This window comes from Podarcis melisellensis (genome assembly GCF_964234715.1).
Source record: "Podarcis melisellensis genome assembly, chromosome: 1".
NCBI classification, from domain to species: domain Eukaryota; kingdom Metazoa; phylum Chordata; class Lepidosauria; order Squamata; family Lacertidae; genus Podarcis; species Podarcis melisellensis.
Genome location: NC_138528.1, coordinates 77317088 through 77334682, shown reverse-complemented (window position 1 = coordinate 77334682; position 17595 = coordinate 77317088). Strand labels below are relative to the sequence as shown.

Below are 17595 nucleotides of genomic sequence, written 5' to 3'. Positions count from 1 at the left end.
CAAGAAATGGTCAGATCAGACCATGGCAAGTTTCCTAATAAAGGCAAGCAAAGCAAACAGTCCACATGAGCAAAATTATTTCCAGATGCAATAAAATGGAAAAGACTGTACAACCTGCAAACGAAACTTATCTAGCCAACAGCTAGCCAGGGGAGGAAAATAATGTTTAGATTCCTTTGAGAATGAGAATCTTTTAAGGACTGGAATTTTAGGATACGATGGCGTTCAGATTCTTTTTTTCTCCTTTTTCTAAAAAGCAAATGCAGCAATTCTTTTCAATAGAATGAAGTGTTGCATAGTAACTGGTCTTGAATCTGGACTGGCTCCGAAAGTGCACGCTTTGCCCGATAGCCCAGATAAGGGTCAAAAAGTCAGGTATATTTAACCATACATTTTAAAAGAACCTTTTGCCTTTTTAAGAACCTTTTGCTTCAACCAGCATCCTGCTGTGCCTAAGGAGCCAAGCTCAAGATGCTTTAGAGCACAGAAGATGCAAGTGCCAGAAGTAGCAGTGGTTTGTGGGATTTACGATGTGATCAGGAAGGCCCCTGGGTCTGGTTATGAGAGTCAGCTTGGCTGCTCTGCTGTCTGCTCCCCAACTTGGAAGACTAAAGGCTCAGCCACCCTTAAGATACCCAGGGCTGCAGATGTACTTCAGCGTATGAGATGCAAAGGGGTACTGAAAGGGTTAGAAAAACTTGGGGAGTGTGTGAAAAGCCAGCCACAGAACAGGGGAAACTGCATAAAACAGAAGTTGCATATTAGGATAGCAATGCCCTACCCACTGCTAAGAAAAAAAACGTTTTGTCAGGGAGAACTATGCCATCTTGTGGTTTTATTATATGCCAAGTAACCACATCCTCAACTCTTCCTCTGGGACTCCCACAGTGAGCACAAGGGCAGCTCAGTGTAAGCTGTCAAGTGCTGCAAACCAGAGTACAAGGATTTTGCCATGCCTTTTTGTGAAACAAAGAAGAGAAAGAGAGGATTTCTGGGCGTGCTGTTATTTATCTCTGGGTTGTTCTGCTCAGTTTCACAAATCTGCCTGTATGATTATCTGGACAGGGAGAACCCGCCAGCTGGCAAGGTTCGCCTTGAGCCCCATCCCAGATGTGTCCATTTTCTGTTTTCAATTGTTCAACACATTCACTTTGTGTGTGTCCAATCAAATGCACAAATATGTGTACAATCCATGCTCATATGTTTGCACAAAGTGCCTCATCTGGAATTGCCATTTCCAACAGCTGAACTGCTATCCAGTTGGAAAGAGCAGAAATAAGGCGGCTTCAATATGAATGCTGTGCAAACGAACTCTTTTGGAGAAACTTGGTGCTTTGAAATGATACAAACTAATTGTGAGCCCTAATGTAAGGCAGCAGCTTGTTGCTGTAGTCATAAATTAGCAAGAATGAATCAACACTTAATTATATATTGCTGCCCCGTAAACTTAAATCTATGAAATTTCCAGGAAAAGCGTTTTCAGTGATTACAAAAAAAGGAGGGAAGATTGACAACACCACCGCAAACTTCAACACAACTTTAAAACTGTTCATGCAAAATGTGTTCACCAACATTAATGCATTATGGAAGGGTGGGGATTCAGCCTATAAACTTCAGAAAGAATAAAACCAATATGCACTGGGAAAGAGGCAGCAAATAAAATACGCTGTAAGACGCACCAATTTCTTTTGAAAGTTTAACACCAGGAGGGAAGAAAAACCCACTCTCAACAGTATTACATGAAAAATCATTTATGCAGGGAGGTGTCAAACAATCCTCCCCAGAGTTTGAATTACAAAACAATGCCAACAAAATCTATAATACAAAATGTAGAGAATTAACTTTACAGATGTTTATTTATATATGAAGCCAGAAACTTGAAACAACACTTTAGCATTGGTGATATGGAACAATGATAAGTTGCAGTGTCAAGGTTGCTTACTGTATGTTCAATTTTATGACACAATCCAGCCCAACTGGACTTTGCTCTGTTTTGTTGCTTGCATACCAAAGTGTGGGTGTGTATGTGCAGTTAAAAGGGTATTTTCAACCAGTCATCTTTATAGAACGCCACATTCTATAAACAGTGATTTTAATAACTCTTCTGCTGGCGATGCAAAGAACTTTAACCTAGTGTTATTTAAAAAATTAGTAGTAACATGAATGCCAGACCTTGTGAGGAACATGTTAATCTAACTTCATAACTGGTACTTTGCAGCAATCGCATACAAAAAACAAAAAGTCACATACAATTTTATACTGAGAGCATAACCAGTAAAAATATGAACACTAGGACTCCCAGGAAATGGGGATACATGTTGGTTAGTGGAAGTTCCCTTGAAATAGAGCAAAACTCCCCCACAGGATACTTTGAAGTGTTTGCCACAAATCACACCAACTTTCTAAAGTCAACATTTAGTGATGTTGCATTAATGATGTCCAAATAAACTCAATTCCACCATCATACGGATGCCTTTGTTCGGAATGACTTGAGCATTAACACATTTTTGCAGCACGATGCATGCTGAAAAATTAACCAGTGGAACACAATGAGTAAGAGGCAACTTGCTGTTTAAGGCTTTGTTATAATCTGCCCAAGTCAATATGCTAGGCTGCTGAAAAATACCAAAGGCACTTTTTTCCTGTGTATGACAAATTGTGTCTACAAAAAAGGATACAAGTATAAAGCTAAAATATTTAGGCTGTTTGCTGAGTACATTTTACAATATAAATATAAAAAAGATTGGCGTGAGTCTATTATAACCATTCTTGGCAATATTTGTATATATTCATGTCCATTTACATTAGCAGCAATTGCAAGAAATATTTAGATACAATACAGAAAGCAGCCTGGGTTTCATTTCTGTGTAAAATGCCCTCTCAATTTCATGTGGAACAGCAAAGCACTACCCCCATCTTCTAAGATGTCTTGCTTGGAGTCACCCATTTGCAACCCAGAAATGCCCCCATTTCACCTCTAAGATTCTCACTGCAGTGTGCAATGAGGCAGCAGCTGCTTCTCCTGCTCCCTTTCTCCCCATGGTTCTGTCATCTCCCTGGTGCGCCTACTGAAACGGGCACAGCACCAGGTGTATTGCACGGCAGAAAGAGGCAGGTAACAGAAGAGGTAGAAGTTGCTGTGGCTGCCTTGCGGCACCTAACAAAGCAAGCAGATTCAAGGGGGGGAGGATCTCTAGGTTGCAATTGGCTAGCCCCATTTTTTATTTTTGCTTCATTTTGTTCCAGGCCAATAGGTTTATTTATTTAAATCCACAACTGTTCTGTTTCTAATTGCAAAATACTTCAAATTACATTATTTACAAAGTATTTTCCACAGATAATATTTTACAAGTAAGCTCGACCTTACACCCTTCTTTCCACAGCACACAAGCACACATGCAGGCACACAATGAAAAAAGTTAACCACAGGGGATCTCTGGGGGAAATGGCTCCTGGCCTTAGGCTGCAATCCACTTCCTTGTGAGTAAGCCCCAATGAACTCAGTCAGACCTACTTGCAGAAAATTATGCCTTATTTTTCAAGAGTTTCTTTTCAGGTGCAAGGGTAAACTAAGCAAGCTTTTAGGTCTACTTTTTCCTCTAAAAAAAAAAAGGCCCGTGTGTACGCCAGGTTGCTTGTCAAGACTAAATTGACTTCCAGGCTGGATTAGGACTTGTGGTTAGTGCATCTATCGGTAGGCAACAGATTTGAGAGCTTTTAAGAATCAGAAACTACTTTGTGAAAAAGAGGCTTGTCATTGAGCTTCCACCAACCACCTCAAAAGAAATTAAAAGTTTTGGACAAGTTTTCTTGGGCGAAAGAATGCCACACACAGCCAGTGACCTCGTTGCAGGGAAGTATTATAAGACGTCTGGCCATGGTTGTACCAACATTGTCTGAAAAGAATGTGCTGCTTCTTGGGTTTTATTGTGCAAAGCTGAAAACTTACAGTGAAATCAATCGACATGGATCATCTTGTTTGACAGCACAAGGCGAAGTCATCCCCTCCCACACACAAAAAAAATCTGTGCTTGAGTTCAAAGCATCCTTTATGCAAGCCAATTATCTTGCCATTTCTTCAATTAGGTGTTTCAGTACTTAGTTTCAAATTCACTTTTTAAAAATAAATAAATTGAACGTTTGTCCAAAATTGATTGTTTGACTTCATGTGCCACATGTTCCTCTATGCCGCAGTGTGTTGCCCTGAGACCTATGTCAAATAAGGAAATGAATTCTAGCCTAGCCCACAGTACTGACGAGTATATATTAAAAAATTAAAATTCAGGGCTGCGCAACAAACGCTTTCATGCTGTTCATTTACTGGAAATGCACTTGATGGCTCTGCTGGCTCAAAGTATGTCAATTACAGGCAAACTATAAAGCAAATACATTTCTTCTCAGAATACAAGAGCCCAGGGTTATCCAATGAAACTGACCAATATGAGGCTCAGAACATACAAAATGAAAGACTTCTGCACTCATCACAAATTCTAACTCTCCATTAGTGGGGAGTTTGTGAAAGAGGGGAGGGGAATCACATTTCCATGGATATACTAGACGGAAAGGTGACCCCAAGTGATGAAAGTGTGGCATGCACTTCTCTGCAATTTGCTTCTTTGAAAACGTTGCAGCATTTCATACCAAAATTTAGTAACCACGATCCTGCAAATTATTAAACAGGCTTGTTGAAATCAATGGGCTATAACTCAAGCGATGCAGCTTTGGTCAAGAAAACCAAACGTAATATTTTCTCCGGTTCTGCGAAGACCACGGGCTGGATGCAAATGAATTTTACATCTCGCCCTTGTAAGAAAATGAAGCAACAGTTTCCAAAATCTCACGCATGTGCAGAAACTACTATAGGACTGGCCTACACTAAGAGCAACAGTAGCTATTTCCCATCTGCTTATGGTTCTCTGTTCTGCTCACTGCAAAGTAATGTGTTTCTGAAAATGTAGGGGAACATCCCCAATAATTTGTGGATTTATTTTCTTTCTTTTGAAATCAGCAGTTTATTGAAATATCTGTCTTTTAACGTTCAGTGTCACTTGCAAGACAACCATAAATTAGGCCTGCAATGTTAAGAGTTAAAATAGCAACCTCTTTACAAATGCCACATGAAAGTTTAAACACAGTTATGCTGAAGTCAAACAACGGGATGGAAACCTCTCAACTGTAAAATATACATGCATGCTTTGCTTATAACTTAGTTGGATATGAGACAATTGGATATAGCCTTTCTTTCCTGCTTCTCAGTTTACATCATTAATCAGGGATTTGTTGAGAATACTTAACAAGTTAAGATGCTATTATGAATGACTTTGACCAGAGCCAACTACATGCATTACCGCGAGCAGAGCCTGTGCGGGAACTGCTAGGAGAACTCTCATGTCTATGGCACCCTCCAGTTTATAGGAGCAGGATATTGATTTTGTGGTATCCACAGACATTTGCAGTATTTGTGGAGTAAGCATTTGCAAATAATTATAGTTCTTCATCCCCCACGCTGAAACTTTGCAAGAGAAGGAAAGGATAATTTCTTGAGGGACATACCCCACCCCGTCCCGCCGAATCTAAGCATCGGTCCAAATGCTTAGGAAGCACAGATTTAAGGAAAGGAATGGTAAGATAAACATCAGAACGTCAAACTCCACCCACTCAGTAAGATAGGAAATACTGGCGAGGGTTTGGAGGAGTTTCACATCATGCTCAGTAAAAAAAAAAAACATGCAAAAAAATCAGCTATGAGTTCAAAAAGGAACATTCTTCATCCTTGTCAGTGCCATTAAGGCTGTTCAAAAGTCTGCTGCACCTGCTGTTCTGCAGCTGTGAAAACATATTGTGATTTTAGTTCTTTCTTTCCTTATCATTACTTGTTCATATCGTAGCCCTCACAATACTGAAGTTTCCAAACATTCTGTACAAGGCAGTCGAGTCTGAACACCGAAAAAGGCAAACTTAGAGGCAGATAGCACAAGACGTGTTGCTCTCTTCCTAAGCACAAAAACAGATTTGAAATGTGCCCTGATCCAGCAGGTGTGGGAGAGCCAAATGTCAAGAGGAGGCTTGCTTATTCAGTTTCAAATAAAGGACTGCAGATCTGCAGATGCAAAGTCATGAGCAGAAGCCCATTCACGCAAAAATGTTCTACAGGCATGCACCTCTTGATGCAAATGGAGCTAGATGAAGCACATGAGTTTCAATGGATTAATCAACTAAATCTGCGCAAGTCTGCAGGTGAACTAAAACAATATTTCTGGGGAAAGTGTGCATGCTGCTTATAGATGATGCATCCTGATTTCTATGACAGGCATCATTCCAGAAAAGGCACCCCTTCCAGCATATGACAGAAGAAAATGTATCTGATATCCATTAATCTGCACTCAATTACATAATTCTGTTGCTCAATGAACTGGAGACTTTTTTTTTTTAATCAACTAAGTATGTGTGTCATAATTTTGGAAATAATTTTTTTTTTATAAAAGCTTGGAATTTTTGTGCAAAAACTCAATGGGACAAAAAAAGGGGGGTGGGGTAGAAGAGAAATCTCACAGAAGCTAGCCCATTGTGACCTTTTAGATGAGCACGATAACAAATAGTGGTATCACTTTTTGGATTTTCCATTTCTATTTCTATTGTAGGTCTCTTAGCCACATGCCTTCTTAGCAACTGCACAGCCGAACTCAGGACTTCTTTAGGTCCCGTCCCCCCAACTAAAATGACACTCAGGTTCTCAGAACCCTGACAGAACTGTGTGCAGCACCAAGGTGTCCAGTGGGCTGGCTGCATGCTTATTTCATCCTAGCGAAAAGTGGTTTGCAATGTATAAAGTGAGAGCGAGCTTCAGAATTCCACCTTGACCCCTGGACGGCTTTCTCTGGAAAGCAAATGATGGAATAAAAACAGGGGGACAGACCTTTTTTCTTCTTTTCGTTTTCTTTTGGAATGCAACATCCCCAAAGAAAAGTACGTTTTTGTGGTTAATTACCTACGATCAAGTAAATAAAAAATAAAAATATCCCGGATGTATATTTCAAACAACTTTGCCATTCATTCACACAGTATCTTTACTCCCTCTTTTTTGTTACTTGACACACACACACATACCCCGCCGCCACTTGTACATTCCCCTTTACTGAATCAAAACAGCAATTTCAAAAGCTCCAGGTATCTACGCCCCATTTCCCACCTCCTTTGGAGGTCGAATTAATTTTGTGACTTCAATGCAAAGGCAAAATATGGCACAAAAAGAATGGATATTAAATTAAAATAAAAACAAAAAACACAACTTATAAATATTATTCCACTGTACAATTTTCACAGCCCTGGCCCCACCCGTTTTTATTCACATTTTAAAAGTTCCCGCCCCATTTTTTTAGATCATAAAATATATATTTAAAAATCTGTGTTCATATTTAAAATATATTTACAGGAAAAAGACAAGTTCCTTCTGCTGAAATCATGAAGAGTCTGTACAAGGGGACGGGGGAGGCGGGTAGAGGTGGAAGTAACTTCGCTCTGTGGCGGGAGACGGCGGGCAGCTCTCTTCCGCTGACATGTACTGGCTGCGGGGGGTAGGAGGAGGGGGGTAAGGGTCTGAGTCTGAATTTAGGTCTATGTAGTATTTATTGGCTTTCCACCGGCTCGTGGTGTAGTCACTGTCACAGACATCAGTGCTGCACGGAGTAGTTGGTGGAGCTATCCCACGTATAAGATAGGGCCTGAAAGAGAAAATCAAAGTTAGCTGCATCGTAAAAAAATATGCTCCATAGCAGGAAAAGGAGTTATTCTTCCTCTTTATCTGCATCAATATGGTCAGCTGAAGGAGGCAGCTGTGATAGCGGGTTTTATTTGCATGCCACATTGCCATACTTAGAAATAAAACTGTGGTTTGCCTGCTTCGCCCCACCACCGCTCCTGCCTTGGCCATGCCACGAGAGAAACAAACCAGAGGCTTCCTCTTTCTCTCAAACCATAGGTGTTAAGCCAAGTATAAACCTTGCCTCTTCAAACCTTCTGCCCTTGATCTGTTTGGAGAGAAACAGACTGTGCGTGCCAGTTTGCACATATTGCCCAGCCAGCCCTTTAGTTTGGCTCGGTCCTGTATACCTGAAGGAGCATCTCCACCCCCATCGTTCAGCCCGGACACTGAGATCCAGCTCCGAGGGCCTTCTGGTGGTTCCCTCATTGTGCGAAGTGAGGTTACAGGGAACCAGACAGGGCCTTCTCAGTAGTGGTGCCTGCCCTGTGGAGCGCCCTCCCTTCAGATATCAAGGAAATAAGCAGCTATCCTATTTTTAAAAGATATCTGAAGGCTGCCCTGTTTAGGGAAGTTTTTAATATTTAAAGCTGTACTGTTTTTAACACTTGATTGGGAGCCGCCCAGAGTGGCTGGGGAAACGCTCGGTGATGAAAAGTTTGAGAAGCCCTAGTGTAGGTCACGGAAAGCATTGGAGCCAACTCCTAGGGGCTGTGGGAGCTTCGGCCCCCACAAAGTTGATGGGCATTCCCATTCAAATGGTGTGTGTGCACTGCACCATGTGATCGATTATGTGGGGCGGGGCTTACCTGGGCCCCCACAATATTTTATTCAAGTTGGCGTGCCTGATGGAAAGGACGTTACTCCTAAGGGCAGAGTTGTGGGCATAGCCAGGCCAAGGCTAAAACACTTCATTCTTGGTAGCCTGTTTTCAGTGTACCTATAAACAGGCCTAGATCCCAATTCTGGGATCCTGACAATTAAAATGTAATAAGGTGACAGCTAAAGCATATGCATTAGAGAGAGAAAAATAAATTCAATACTATAACAAAAGGTGATTCATGTTAAACCTAAGAGTAGATTGGAAACTGAATGAGGGAAGAGCCTTTCAAGCTTTTGAAGGCTGAACTTTGAGGAAGTTCATTCTGGTTCACTGACATCACCTTGCTATGAAGAATTCAAAAGAGAGCTTACCTGTAAGATCTTGTTGTTGAAGGAATGTTTGAAGAATAGAACATTTCTGTGTTATAGAGGGAGCGATCAGTGGCTGGTGAAGGCGGTGGATTCAGAATCTGTGGAAGGATAAAATAAGTATTTTTCTTTGTCCAAGTCATGCTACCAACAGAAATCACCCTGGCTCTTGTGTACAAAGGTTCACAAAAGCTGTTTTTCACAAAGTTGCCTCGCGTAGCCTTGATAACGGGAGTACAAAGGTTGTATGAGTCTGCTCTAAATCCTTACTTCTTATTAGAATAACCGAACCATGTTATTAACATGCATCAATTGTTTCTGACTGTAAACTTAAACATGTATTGTCCTAGAAACCACTAACTTTGTTGCTATTAGATTGACTAGTAAACTGTTTACCTTCCTTGGCAGCAAATCCCTGGGCCTCAAAGAAACATTTTGTTAACTGGAAAAACAATGAATTTAACGTTGAACCTTCTGTATGCACAGCAAGTGGTTTTGAAACTGTCCATTCCTTATGAACTGCTATTTTTCATTGTTTTGGACTTCTTCACAGGTTGCTGGAAATTCTGATTGATCAATACATCTTTTTACAAATTTTAACAATACCTGGTCTATTTAAGCATCCCTCTACCCTTTTCATTTCCAACTGGTCTTAGCCATATAGCTTTTTAAAATGCAAATTGTGGCTGAAATTTCTTCAAGGGATTAGTATGGTCATACCCTTCCCATTTTTAAAATGGTATTTTCTTTTGTTCTTTAGATCATTTGTTTGCCAGAGTCGTACACACAGACTTCATTTGCTTTCTCAAATTTCTCTCTTATAAATCTAAAGGCATTTGCATCCTAAAACTGCTTTTAAAAAAAGTTTCTTTAAAATTTGTAACTTCTAAAAATTGTAAGGGCTTCTGCTGCTCTTCCTTTGGATGATCTTAAAATGGTAGCCTTCAGTCATTGCTTTCCCCATATATAAAGGGCAGAAAGAAGAGTTTGGCCACTTGCCATTCATTGCTTCTGCCCTGCAGGAAAATGTCATAACGTCACTCAGTCCATCCTAGCTTTGACAAGAGCGACTTGGATTGACTTGCTCAAGGTCACAAGAGCCAGCAGCAGAATGAAGAAGCAGCTTGTAACGTCCAGTTTGACCCTGAGTTGCCATGCATAGCTGGGACAAGGGCACAGCTGACTGAGGATTTGTGGGGCAGGGCAGTCCCCTTAGGACGGCTTCTGAGGCATACAACAGAATCAATTGACTGTGCTGGACCAACCAGTCAAGTCTGCTCTCTCTTGGATTCAACACAGTCATTTCTCCCATCCCCTTGCTTTCTCTATAACAATGGCTGTTTTTTTCATTTATGAGAAGAGGATTCAGAGGATTTGGGTCAGTTCACAGAGATCCAAGACAAAAATCAATGCAAATAAACAGCAGGAGAAACGTTTGACTTCTGAGACTCCCCATCATCTCTGACCAGTCTCTCTCTCTCTCTCTCTCTCTCTCTCTCTCTCTCTCTCTCTCTCTCTCTCTCTCATTCTCTCTCTCTCTCTCTCTCTGTTCTTACTTTGGCACACGCCTGTGGGATGACACTGTGCTGCTAACTGCCTTACTAGGTCTGCAACCTCAGAAAGTTCACAAGGAACAGAATGATTACACTTAGGTAGGGGGTGGGGGAGATACAAAACCGCAGACACTCAGAGGAATGTTCTCAAAGGTCATTATCTGGACAAAAAAATGTGTGCTATAAAATCTAACACTCTGTTTACTCATTACCAGGCTCAGTGATCATCCTGACTTCTCTGGGATTTTTTTCTGAAGAGAAAAGCCTCATTATTGCTCAGTGAACTGAAGAAGAGAATGCCAGATACCTTTCAGAGGACACCAGGCTGGCCTGCAACTCATAGCCAGCAACTTGGAAGGGTTTTTTTAAAATAAAAAACAAACAAACCAGCTCATTCCTAACAGAAGAGGCTTATTTCTGAGTCATAAATGTGGAGATAGGGGCACAAAACGGGAAACATAGCATTTTGAAACCTTACCTGTGGATAGAAGGTGGCTTTAGTGCTGGATGAGCTACTGGAGGAGGCCCCGGTTACGTGGTTTCTGTCATAAAGAGGGGCACCGCTACTTCCCCCCATCAGGCTCATGGAGCTGATCATAGATTTTCCACAAGAGATGCCTATACGGATGTAAGGGGGAGAAATGGAACAAAGGTCAACTTGTCTAGCTCTTCTACACAGTTAAATCAACTTCAGGATGAGAACAGAAATCGTGCTCTGGCGGCGCGGCAGCAGCAGGAGGCCCATTAGCTAAAGTGGTGCTTCAGGTTAAGAACAGTTTCAGATTAAGAACGGACCTCCGGAACGAATTAAGTTTTTAACCCGAGGTATCACTGTAATGGACTATTGGAGAATGCCCTAAGCCTGGGGCAGTAAACCTCAGGCCTGTAGGTGGTCCTCTGGGTTATCTGGTCCTCAGGATGCTTCCCAGGCCACACCCCTTCTCCTCAGGCCACACCCCTACTCCAAACCATCCTCATTTGCTTTTGCATTGCTGGAATCAAAGAGTGCCGGCTTGCCCCTGCGATCGAGGGGTCTGGGACCAGGCGATGTGCGCACACCATGCACACCTGCTGCGGGGTGTGCCTACATCACCAATGACACTAAATGCCTGACTTCTGGATGATGTGAGACAGGTGCCTGTAACATGCGCAGTAGCTAATGTACTCCAATATAACACAATGGGCACAATACGATGGCGATTACGCAGCATCATTCAATAGCTATTTGACACATTGCGAAGCTAAGGGGATGGGGGGGGGGTGAACAATTAAGATAACAATGAGGTACCATCCTTACCAGTGAATGTGCCATGCTGAGAACTTCCTGGAGCGATAAAATTTAAAGGGACATGAGGAGTGCCACTGACGTATTCATGTGGGAAAGGTCCATTGGGTCCAGCATAGCGCTGACATACCACTCGTTGGCAAACAAAGTACATTGATCCCATAACGAAAAGGGTAAGAATGATACCAATGACAGGCCCAATAGCACTGCTGTGGGGCTGTGACTCATCGGGAGGCGATTTACTTTTTGCTGTAAAAAACAAAACAAGAAGTTAATTAATTAAAATTAGATGTAAATGCTCTGAAAGGAAGCCAGATGACAGCATATTCATAAATATATATTTCACCCCATTTCCTCACAACATATATATTAGCAGCGTCACTCAGTCATGTTGTTTGATAGGACCATGGATGTTTACATTCGGATCTACTTTTCAAATTATGAAGGACATCCACGGAGAAGCTCGGCTGACATAGTTTGAGAGTGTACATACTTTCTTCTTCTAAGGCTTTCCCTTATGCAACTCTCAATACTGCTAAGTTCTCAGTCTGAACCCAAAGTCAACAAAACAGTGAGTGCCATTCAGGAAAGTTGAGGAGACCAAGATTTTATACAGTGCCAATAGGACAACAGCTGTGAGAGGGTGAGCAGGAAACTATGGTTTGGGGTGGAACAGGACCATATCAGAGCATCCTCGAATTCAGATGCATAGAGATGCAACTCTCTCCCGCTTGCCCTAAAACGTGCCTATCAATTTCTCTCTGGGAAAGCTGTGCTGTAGTAATGAGAACCAGAAGTACCCTTCTCAGGGTGAGGTATATAAATTCTTCCCCACAGCTTCTATTCCCTAATTCATCATACTGCTTGTCACCTCCCCCCCCCCCCAATCATTGAATCAGTCCCCAAACTTATGGCTGAAACAAATCTTCTATCTTTGTGCTGAGGCAAGATGATGTGTGATGCTCATTTAGTTGTAGCCTTTCAGTAGAGACACCCCTTTTCACTTTAATGGTTGACAGCTGTGTGCAGCCATTTAAAATTTCCCACAGTGCCTCAGAACACCTAGCTTCTAGATTCCTGTTGCTGCTGCCAGGCATATTCACATCTATTTTGGGGGGGCGGGGGTGTCAGGCAACATGAAGGGGACTGATGGAGGATGCTATGTCACCCCCCCAAAAAAAACCCCTGTGAAGCTGGCCTGAGATTACCACTCTGCAGCTCCTAAATTCTGGACCTGCTGGAAGGCATGATAATTTAAAAAAATCACATGTGTGTTCTATTAGCAACAGCTTCTGTAGCCTTTTTCAATAATGTAAAGGGGCTTAACATTTTTAATATCATTTTATCCATCCATGTGGTAGGTGAGGATGAACGTTTGTGATGGGCTCATGGTCATCCAGCGAGCCTTATGGTCCAGCAAATAAATATTTATTTTTAAGGCTAACAAATCATCTGAAGCATTTCCTCATACAGACCCAATTATTTTAGTTCACATAAGGTGACTTCTGCTGCAGTTTAAAGTTGTTAACTACAGCCACTGAAACAGAGAACAGCCCCTTTATTCTCCCTTATAAGCCTTTTGTGATTATCTCAGTGCTGCTATCTGTGGTCTTTTCCTCACATGGGTCCCAGGGCTCAGAGAACAGAATTATCAGACTATCTACATTCAAAAAGCCTCTCAAAGAACTTATGGTTAATATAAACCATACAGGGACTGAAGCCAATTTGAGCAGCCACCAAAGGCTCAGACAAAAATAATTGCATCCGCTTTGGCCTTTTGATAATTGCTGTTGGGCTACATTTTGTTGGGGGCCTGAGTACAGCACAGTAGTTCCTTGACAGGATGCGGATTGGGCTAAGGTTTACTGTTGTTTTTTAACAAGACAGATTTCTGAACATTGCAGGGTACTGTTAAAGGATATTACATTTTTAAGTGCACACACACAGAGCTGTGAGAAGCATCTGGCTCCAACCCAGTAGTAAAAGAACTGAGTTCTTAGACCCAGGGGGCAACCTCTCACAGGGACATTAAAGAACTAGATAAGCCCCTTACCGCATGCAAGTTCATCAGAGCCATCATTGCAGTCTGGAAAGGAGTCACATTGCTGCTTTATGAGAATGCACTGGCCACTGGCACAACGAAACTGATTTGGGAGACAAACTGCTGCAAGGGGGCAGGGGAAAGAACAGTAAGGAAACGTGTATCATTCTCAGCTCAAATGAAATGATGGACAGATCATTACCATGAAGCCAGACAACAGTTTTTAAGAACCTCCAAACTGCACAAATTTAACATTTTATTTATAGAAATGAAACATGCTTCACTTTCGAGTTCTAAGGAGAAAAATGGTTAACAACCTGCTGTTCAGAGTCTGCATTTTGCCGACGTGTGAGGGCTACACCTCAGCTGACATGGACAACCAATGAAATATGGCTGCAGTTTCAACACCCTATGACATGTGACTCAAGGTGGCATGGGAGGCAAAGCTGCCACTGGCAAAACACTGATGGATGCTCTAAACTCCCATAACAGCCAAGTATGGCTTCAAAGAATTACTTCCACTTCCTGTTTGCCTGCTATCACTGTTGTTCCCAGAAATGCCCAGAAGTGCCTTTAGTCAACTAGCTAAAAGATTAAGGTAACAGGTCTTACTTTCACAATCAGCTTCATCAGATTTATCTTGGCAATCAATTTCTCCATTACATCTCAGACGTGCATCAATGCACTGCCCTTTCTCACACTGGAACTGGGACGCTGAACAAATTGGGCAGCTGTCTTCATCACTCTGATCATCACATTCAGGAAACCCATCACATCGCCATGCCATAGGGATGCAGTCTATCTCCCCAGTTGCACAGGTGAACTGGTCTGGAGAACATGTGGGAGGCTCTGGGGAAGGGAATTAAAAACAATACATCATCAAATTATTTTCAAGTCTTCCAAGAGATTAAACCAATTTAAAACACTTTAAAGCAATTTAAAGCATTTAACCACACACACACGATCTTGTATTAGATTCTGAAACAGCATCAAGGCTCTTATACGGAAGGGGGAGAAAATTCAATCAAATTCAGTGCTTAAAAATTAAATTATTATTAGTATAAGCACCGTGTTTGAATTCTAAGAATGTAGTTAATGTAGGGACTCATGAATTAGGAAGCCTCAGGAAATAAAACAGCAACTAAGATTTGCCACTCACAAGACCACAAACATTTGTAGCCAATGCAAATGTAGATTGGTTCTTCGCCCTCATTTTCCATGCTTGTCCTAGTGGAGATGTTTGCCCTTCACAGTGTTATAATGCAAATGAAAGCAGATCAAAAATATGAAGAAGGGGGAAAAAAATCTTTGAAAAAAGGCAGTAGATAATATCAAGCTATTATTGCAAGATGAGGCTGGCTCTGTGTTTAAAATTGCTGCATCCAGGACACAGAACAAGATCAGAGTAAAACGATTAGGAAAGAATAGGCGAAGACATGGATTTATTGCAATCATAGCAAAATGCAATATGGCAAAGGCTCTGGAAACCTCTTGGAAGTTGAGAAACATGGGCAAAATAGACTCTCTTTCTTCATTTGCAGAATAGATACAAAAACTCCGGTACCACAGACCATGTTGTGGTCATGAGACAGAAATTGTTTATAAGGGAAATTACTCTCTCTGGGGAACTCATAGCCCTAGCAAATATGCCATTTAAGAGAAACAAGCATTCCAAAGTAAACTTAAGAAGAGAAGTAGTAAGCTGAAATGCTGGAGAAGATTCTTTCCTTAAGAGATGAGATGCTCATTTCTCCAGAAAACACAACCACAAATAAGTAAATATATATATATATATATATATAATCAGCGGCAAAAGAAAAGTAGGCTAGAGGCAGGGGTGACAGAAACAGTGTCACAAACAAAGTACTTAAACTCGAACCGAGAAAATGTTGGAGCTCAAAATTGAGTAACATGGCATCAGTTCCTTTTAATGATGTTTTGCATCTAACTACCACACAATGATTGTGCTATTCCCCACCCCCTCTCCTTTGCCTGCCAAGGAGTAACAACAACTGTTAAGCTTCCAGGAAAAGACTCAGAAACCCAAGTCCTCTTTTCGAAACTCTGAAAGCAGAACTCCTAAATAGTGGCCTAATTTCATATGAAATTTAGGCTCACCAGACAACTACGAACAGCCAGAGCCAGCATCAGCTCCTGAGAGAATGCTCCTGTTTATTCCTGAAGCAAGAGAGTCCTTTTGTTCCCCAAGAAACAGGCTGTAAGTTTACTGAGGAACTCAGAAGACTAAGCACAGAGGTTTGTACACAATGACTTTTAAACAGTGGCAAGTGCTTCTGCAAGTGCCAGGCACAGCATCTATTTTTTGTTGATACCACAAGCACCAGCACTTAACACAGTCCTGTATGCTATCTATGCCCTATACCAGGGCAGTCCAACTTTTCATGCCAAGTGGGCCGCAAGAATATGGGGCGCTTGCCTTTTCAAAACCAGCCACGTTGAGGCGCCAGGTTTTGGGAAGAAGGTGCAAGGTTCTGACAGGGTCTTAGAGCCTTCCCACCTCCTTCCCCAAGGGGGGGCAGGGAGGGTGCTAATTAGGTTTTGGGAAGGAGGTGGGGAGACTCTAGGACCCTGTCAGAGCCCTCACGCCTCCCACCCTAAGCTGGCAGTGCAAGAAGGGGGCATCAAATGTTGTCTAGGGTTGCATGCAGCCCAAGCAAGACAGGTGGGTGAAAAGTATCCACTTTTTGTCCAAGCAGCCTATCCAAATCCTTGGAGATAGCAAAAAAAACAGTCTAATATTTGCAATAATCATGCGAAAACATGACTTGAGTTTCTTTTTAATCTGTATCAGTCAGATTTGGGGGCAAACACCAGGGGAATTATGAGCTTTATAGGAATTCCAAAAACAAAGCCTGTAGAACAAAGACGTCTAAATGTGCTTGCCTACTGAAATCTAAATAACTTCTTAAGTTCTGCGGAAAGCACATACAGAAAGCTTCCACTTAGGTCACTTACCTCCACATGTTAAGAGGTTCTGTAGAAGGACCAAGTGAACTGGGCAGGAGCACCTTGGCGTTCCATCTCCTTTCGCTATGCAGATGTGTGAACATCCACCGTTGTCCCGGGAACAGGGGTGTGCAGCTTTATAAATTAAAAAAAGAAGAAAAAAGAATAGTTATGCTACTACTGTTAAATGACAACTATGGCAAGGAGGAAGGGTGGATAATAAGTAAAACTGCTGCTGCTACTACTACTAGGTACTACTAGTAGTACATAAGATGTTTGAAGTCCAAATATCATCAAATTACACAATCAGAATTTTATTTATCAATTGAAATGTATATACAACTTTTTAAAGTTATCTGAGCGGAACCCTCAAAAGGGTTTACAAAAAAGAATATACTCCTGAAATGTTATTTTTGTTTCTGTGTGTGGGGAGGACAAGATCAGGGGGGAAACTAAACATCACCACAAGGTTTAGTGCCATTTTCAAGCAATAGCATTTATGTGTTAAGGGACTGAACAATGACATCTATGTTTTAAGGGGTTTTTTGTTCTTTGGTAGTAGTAGTCATAGTGGTAATGCCACCTCTTTCTTTCTGGTGCAGCTAAGTGGAAAATTCTGTAGTTCACCATGCTTATATTGCTTTTGGTAGTCAACATTTAACATGTGAACTTGTGATGCCCTTGCATAAATCACTGACTACTAAAAAAACAAGTTTTACCCCTTAAAAGTGCTTGCTGTAACAGATTTTGCTTTTAAGGACAGACCTGTGCTTCTCAGTGCTCAAGGGCAATATTCTTT

The 17595-nt window shown here is 41.6% G+C and overlaps 1 protein-coding gene across 1 annotated transcript in view; it reads right to left on the bottom strand.

The window, feature by feature from the left end:
- Window positions 1-1735: 1735 nt before the first annotated feature.
- Window positions 1736-17595, bottom strand: part of LRP5 (LDL receptor related protein 5) — a gene marked incomplete at its 5' end in the record, with an annotated part of 72549 nt that continues 56689 nt past the window's right edge. The window contains 7 exons of the mRNA XM_081919143.1: window positions 1736-7721; window positions 8954-9051; window positions 10982-11121; window positions 11801-12037; window positions 13842-13952; window positions 14442-14678; window positions 16806-16931. Of these exons, the coding sequence (XP_081775269.1) occupies window positions 7460-7721; window positions 8954-9051; window positions 10982-11121; window positions 11801-12037; window positions 13842-13952; window positions 14442-14678; window positions 16806-16931 (1211 nt within the window). The 3' untranslated portion in view covers window positions 1736-7459. The remainder of the gene's footprint in view (window positions 7722-8953; window positions 9052-10981; window positions 11122-11800; window positions 12038-13841; window positions 13953-14441; window positions 14679-16805; window positions 16932-17595) is intronic.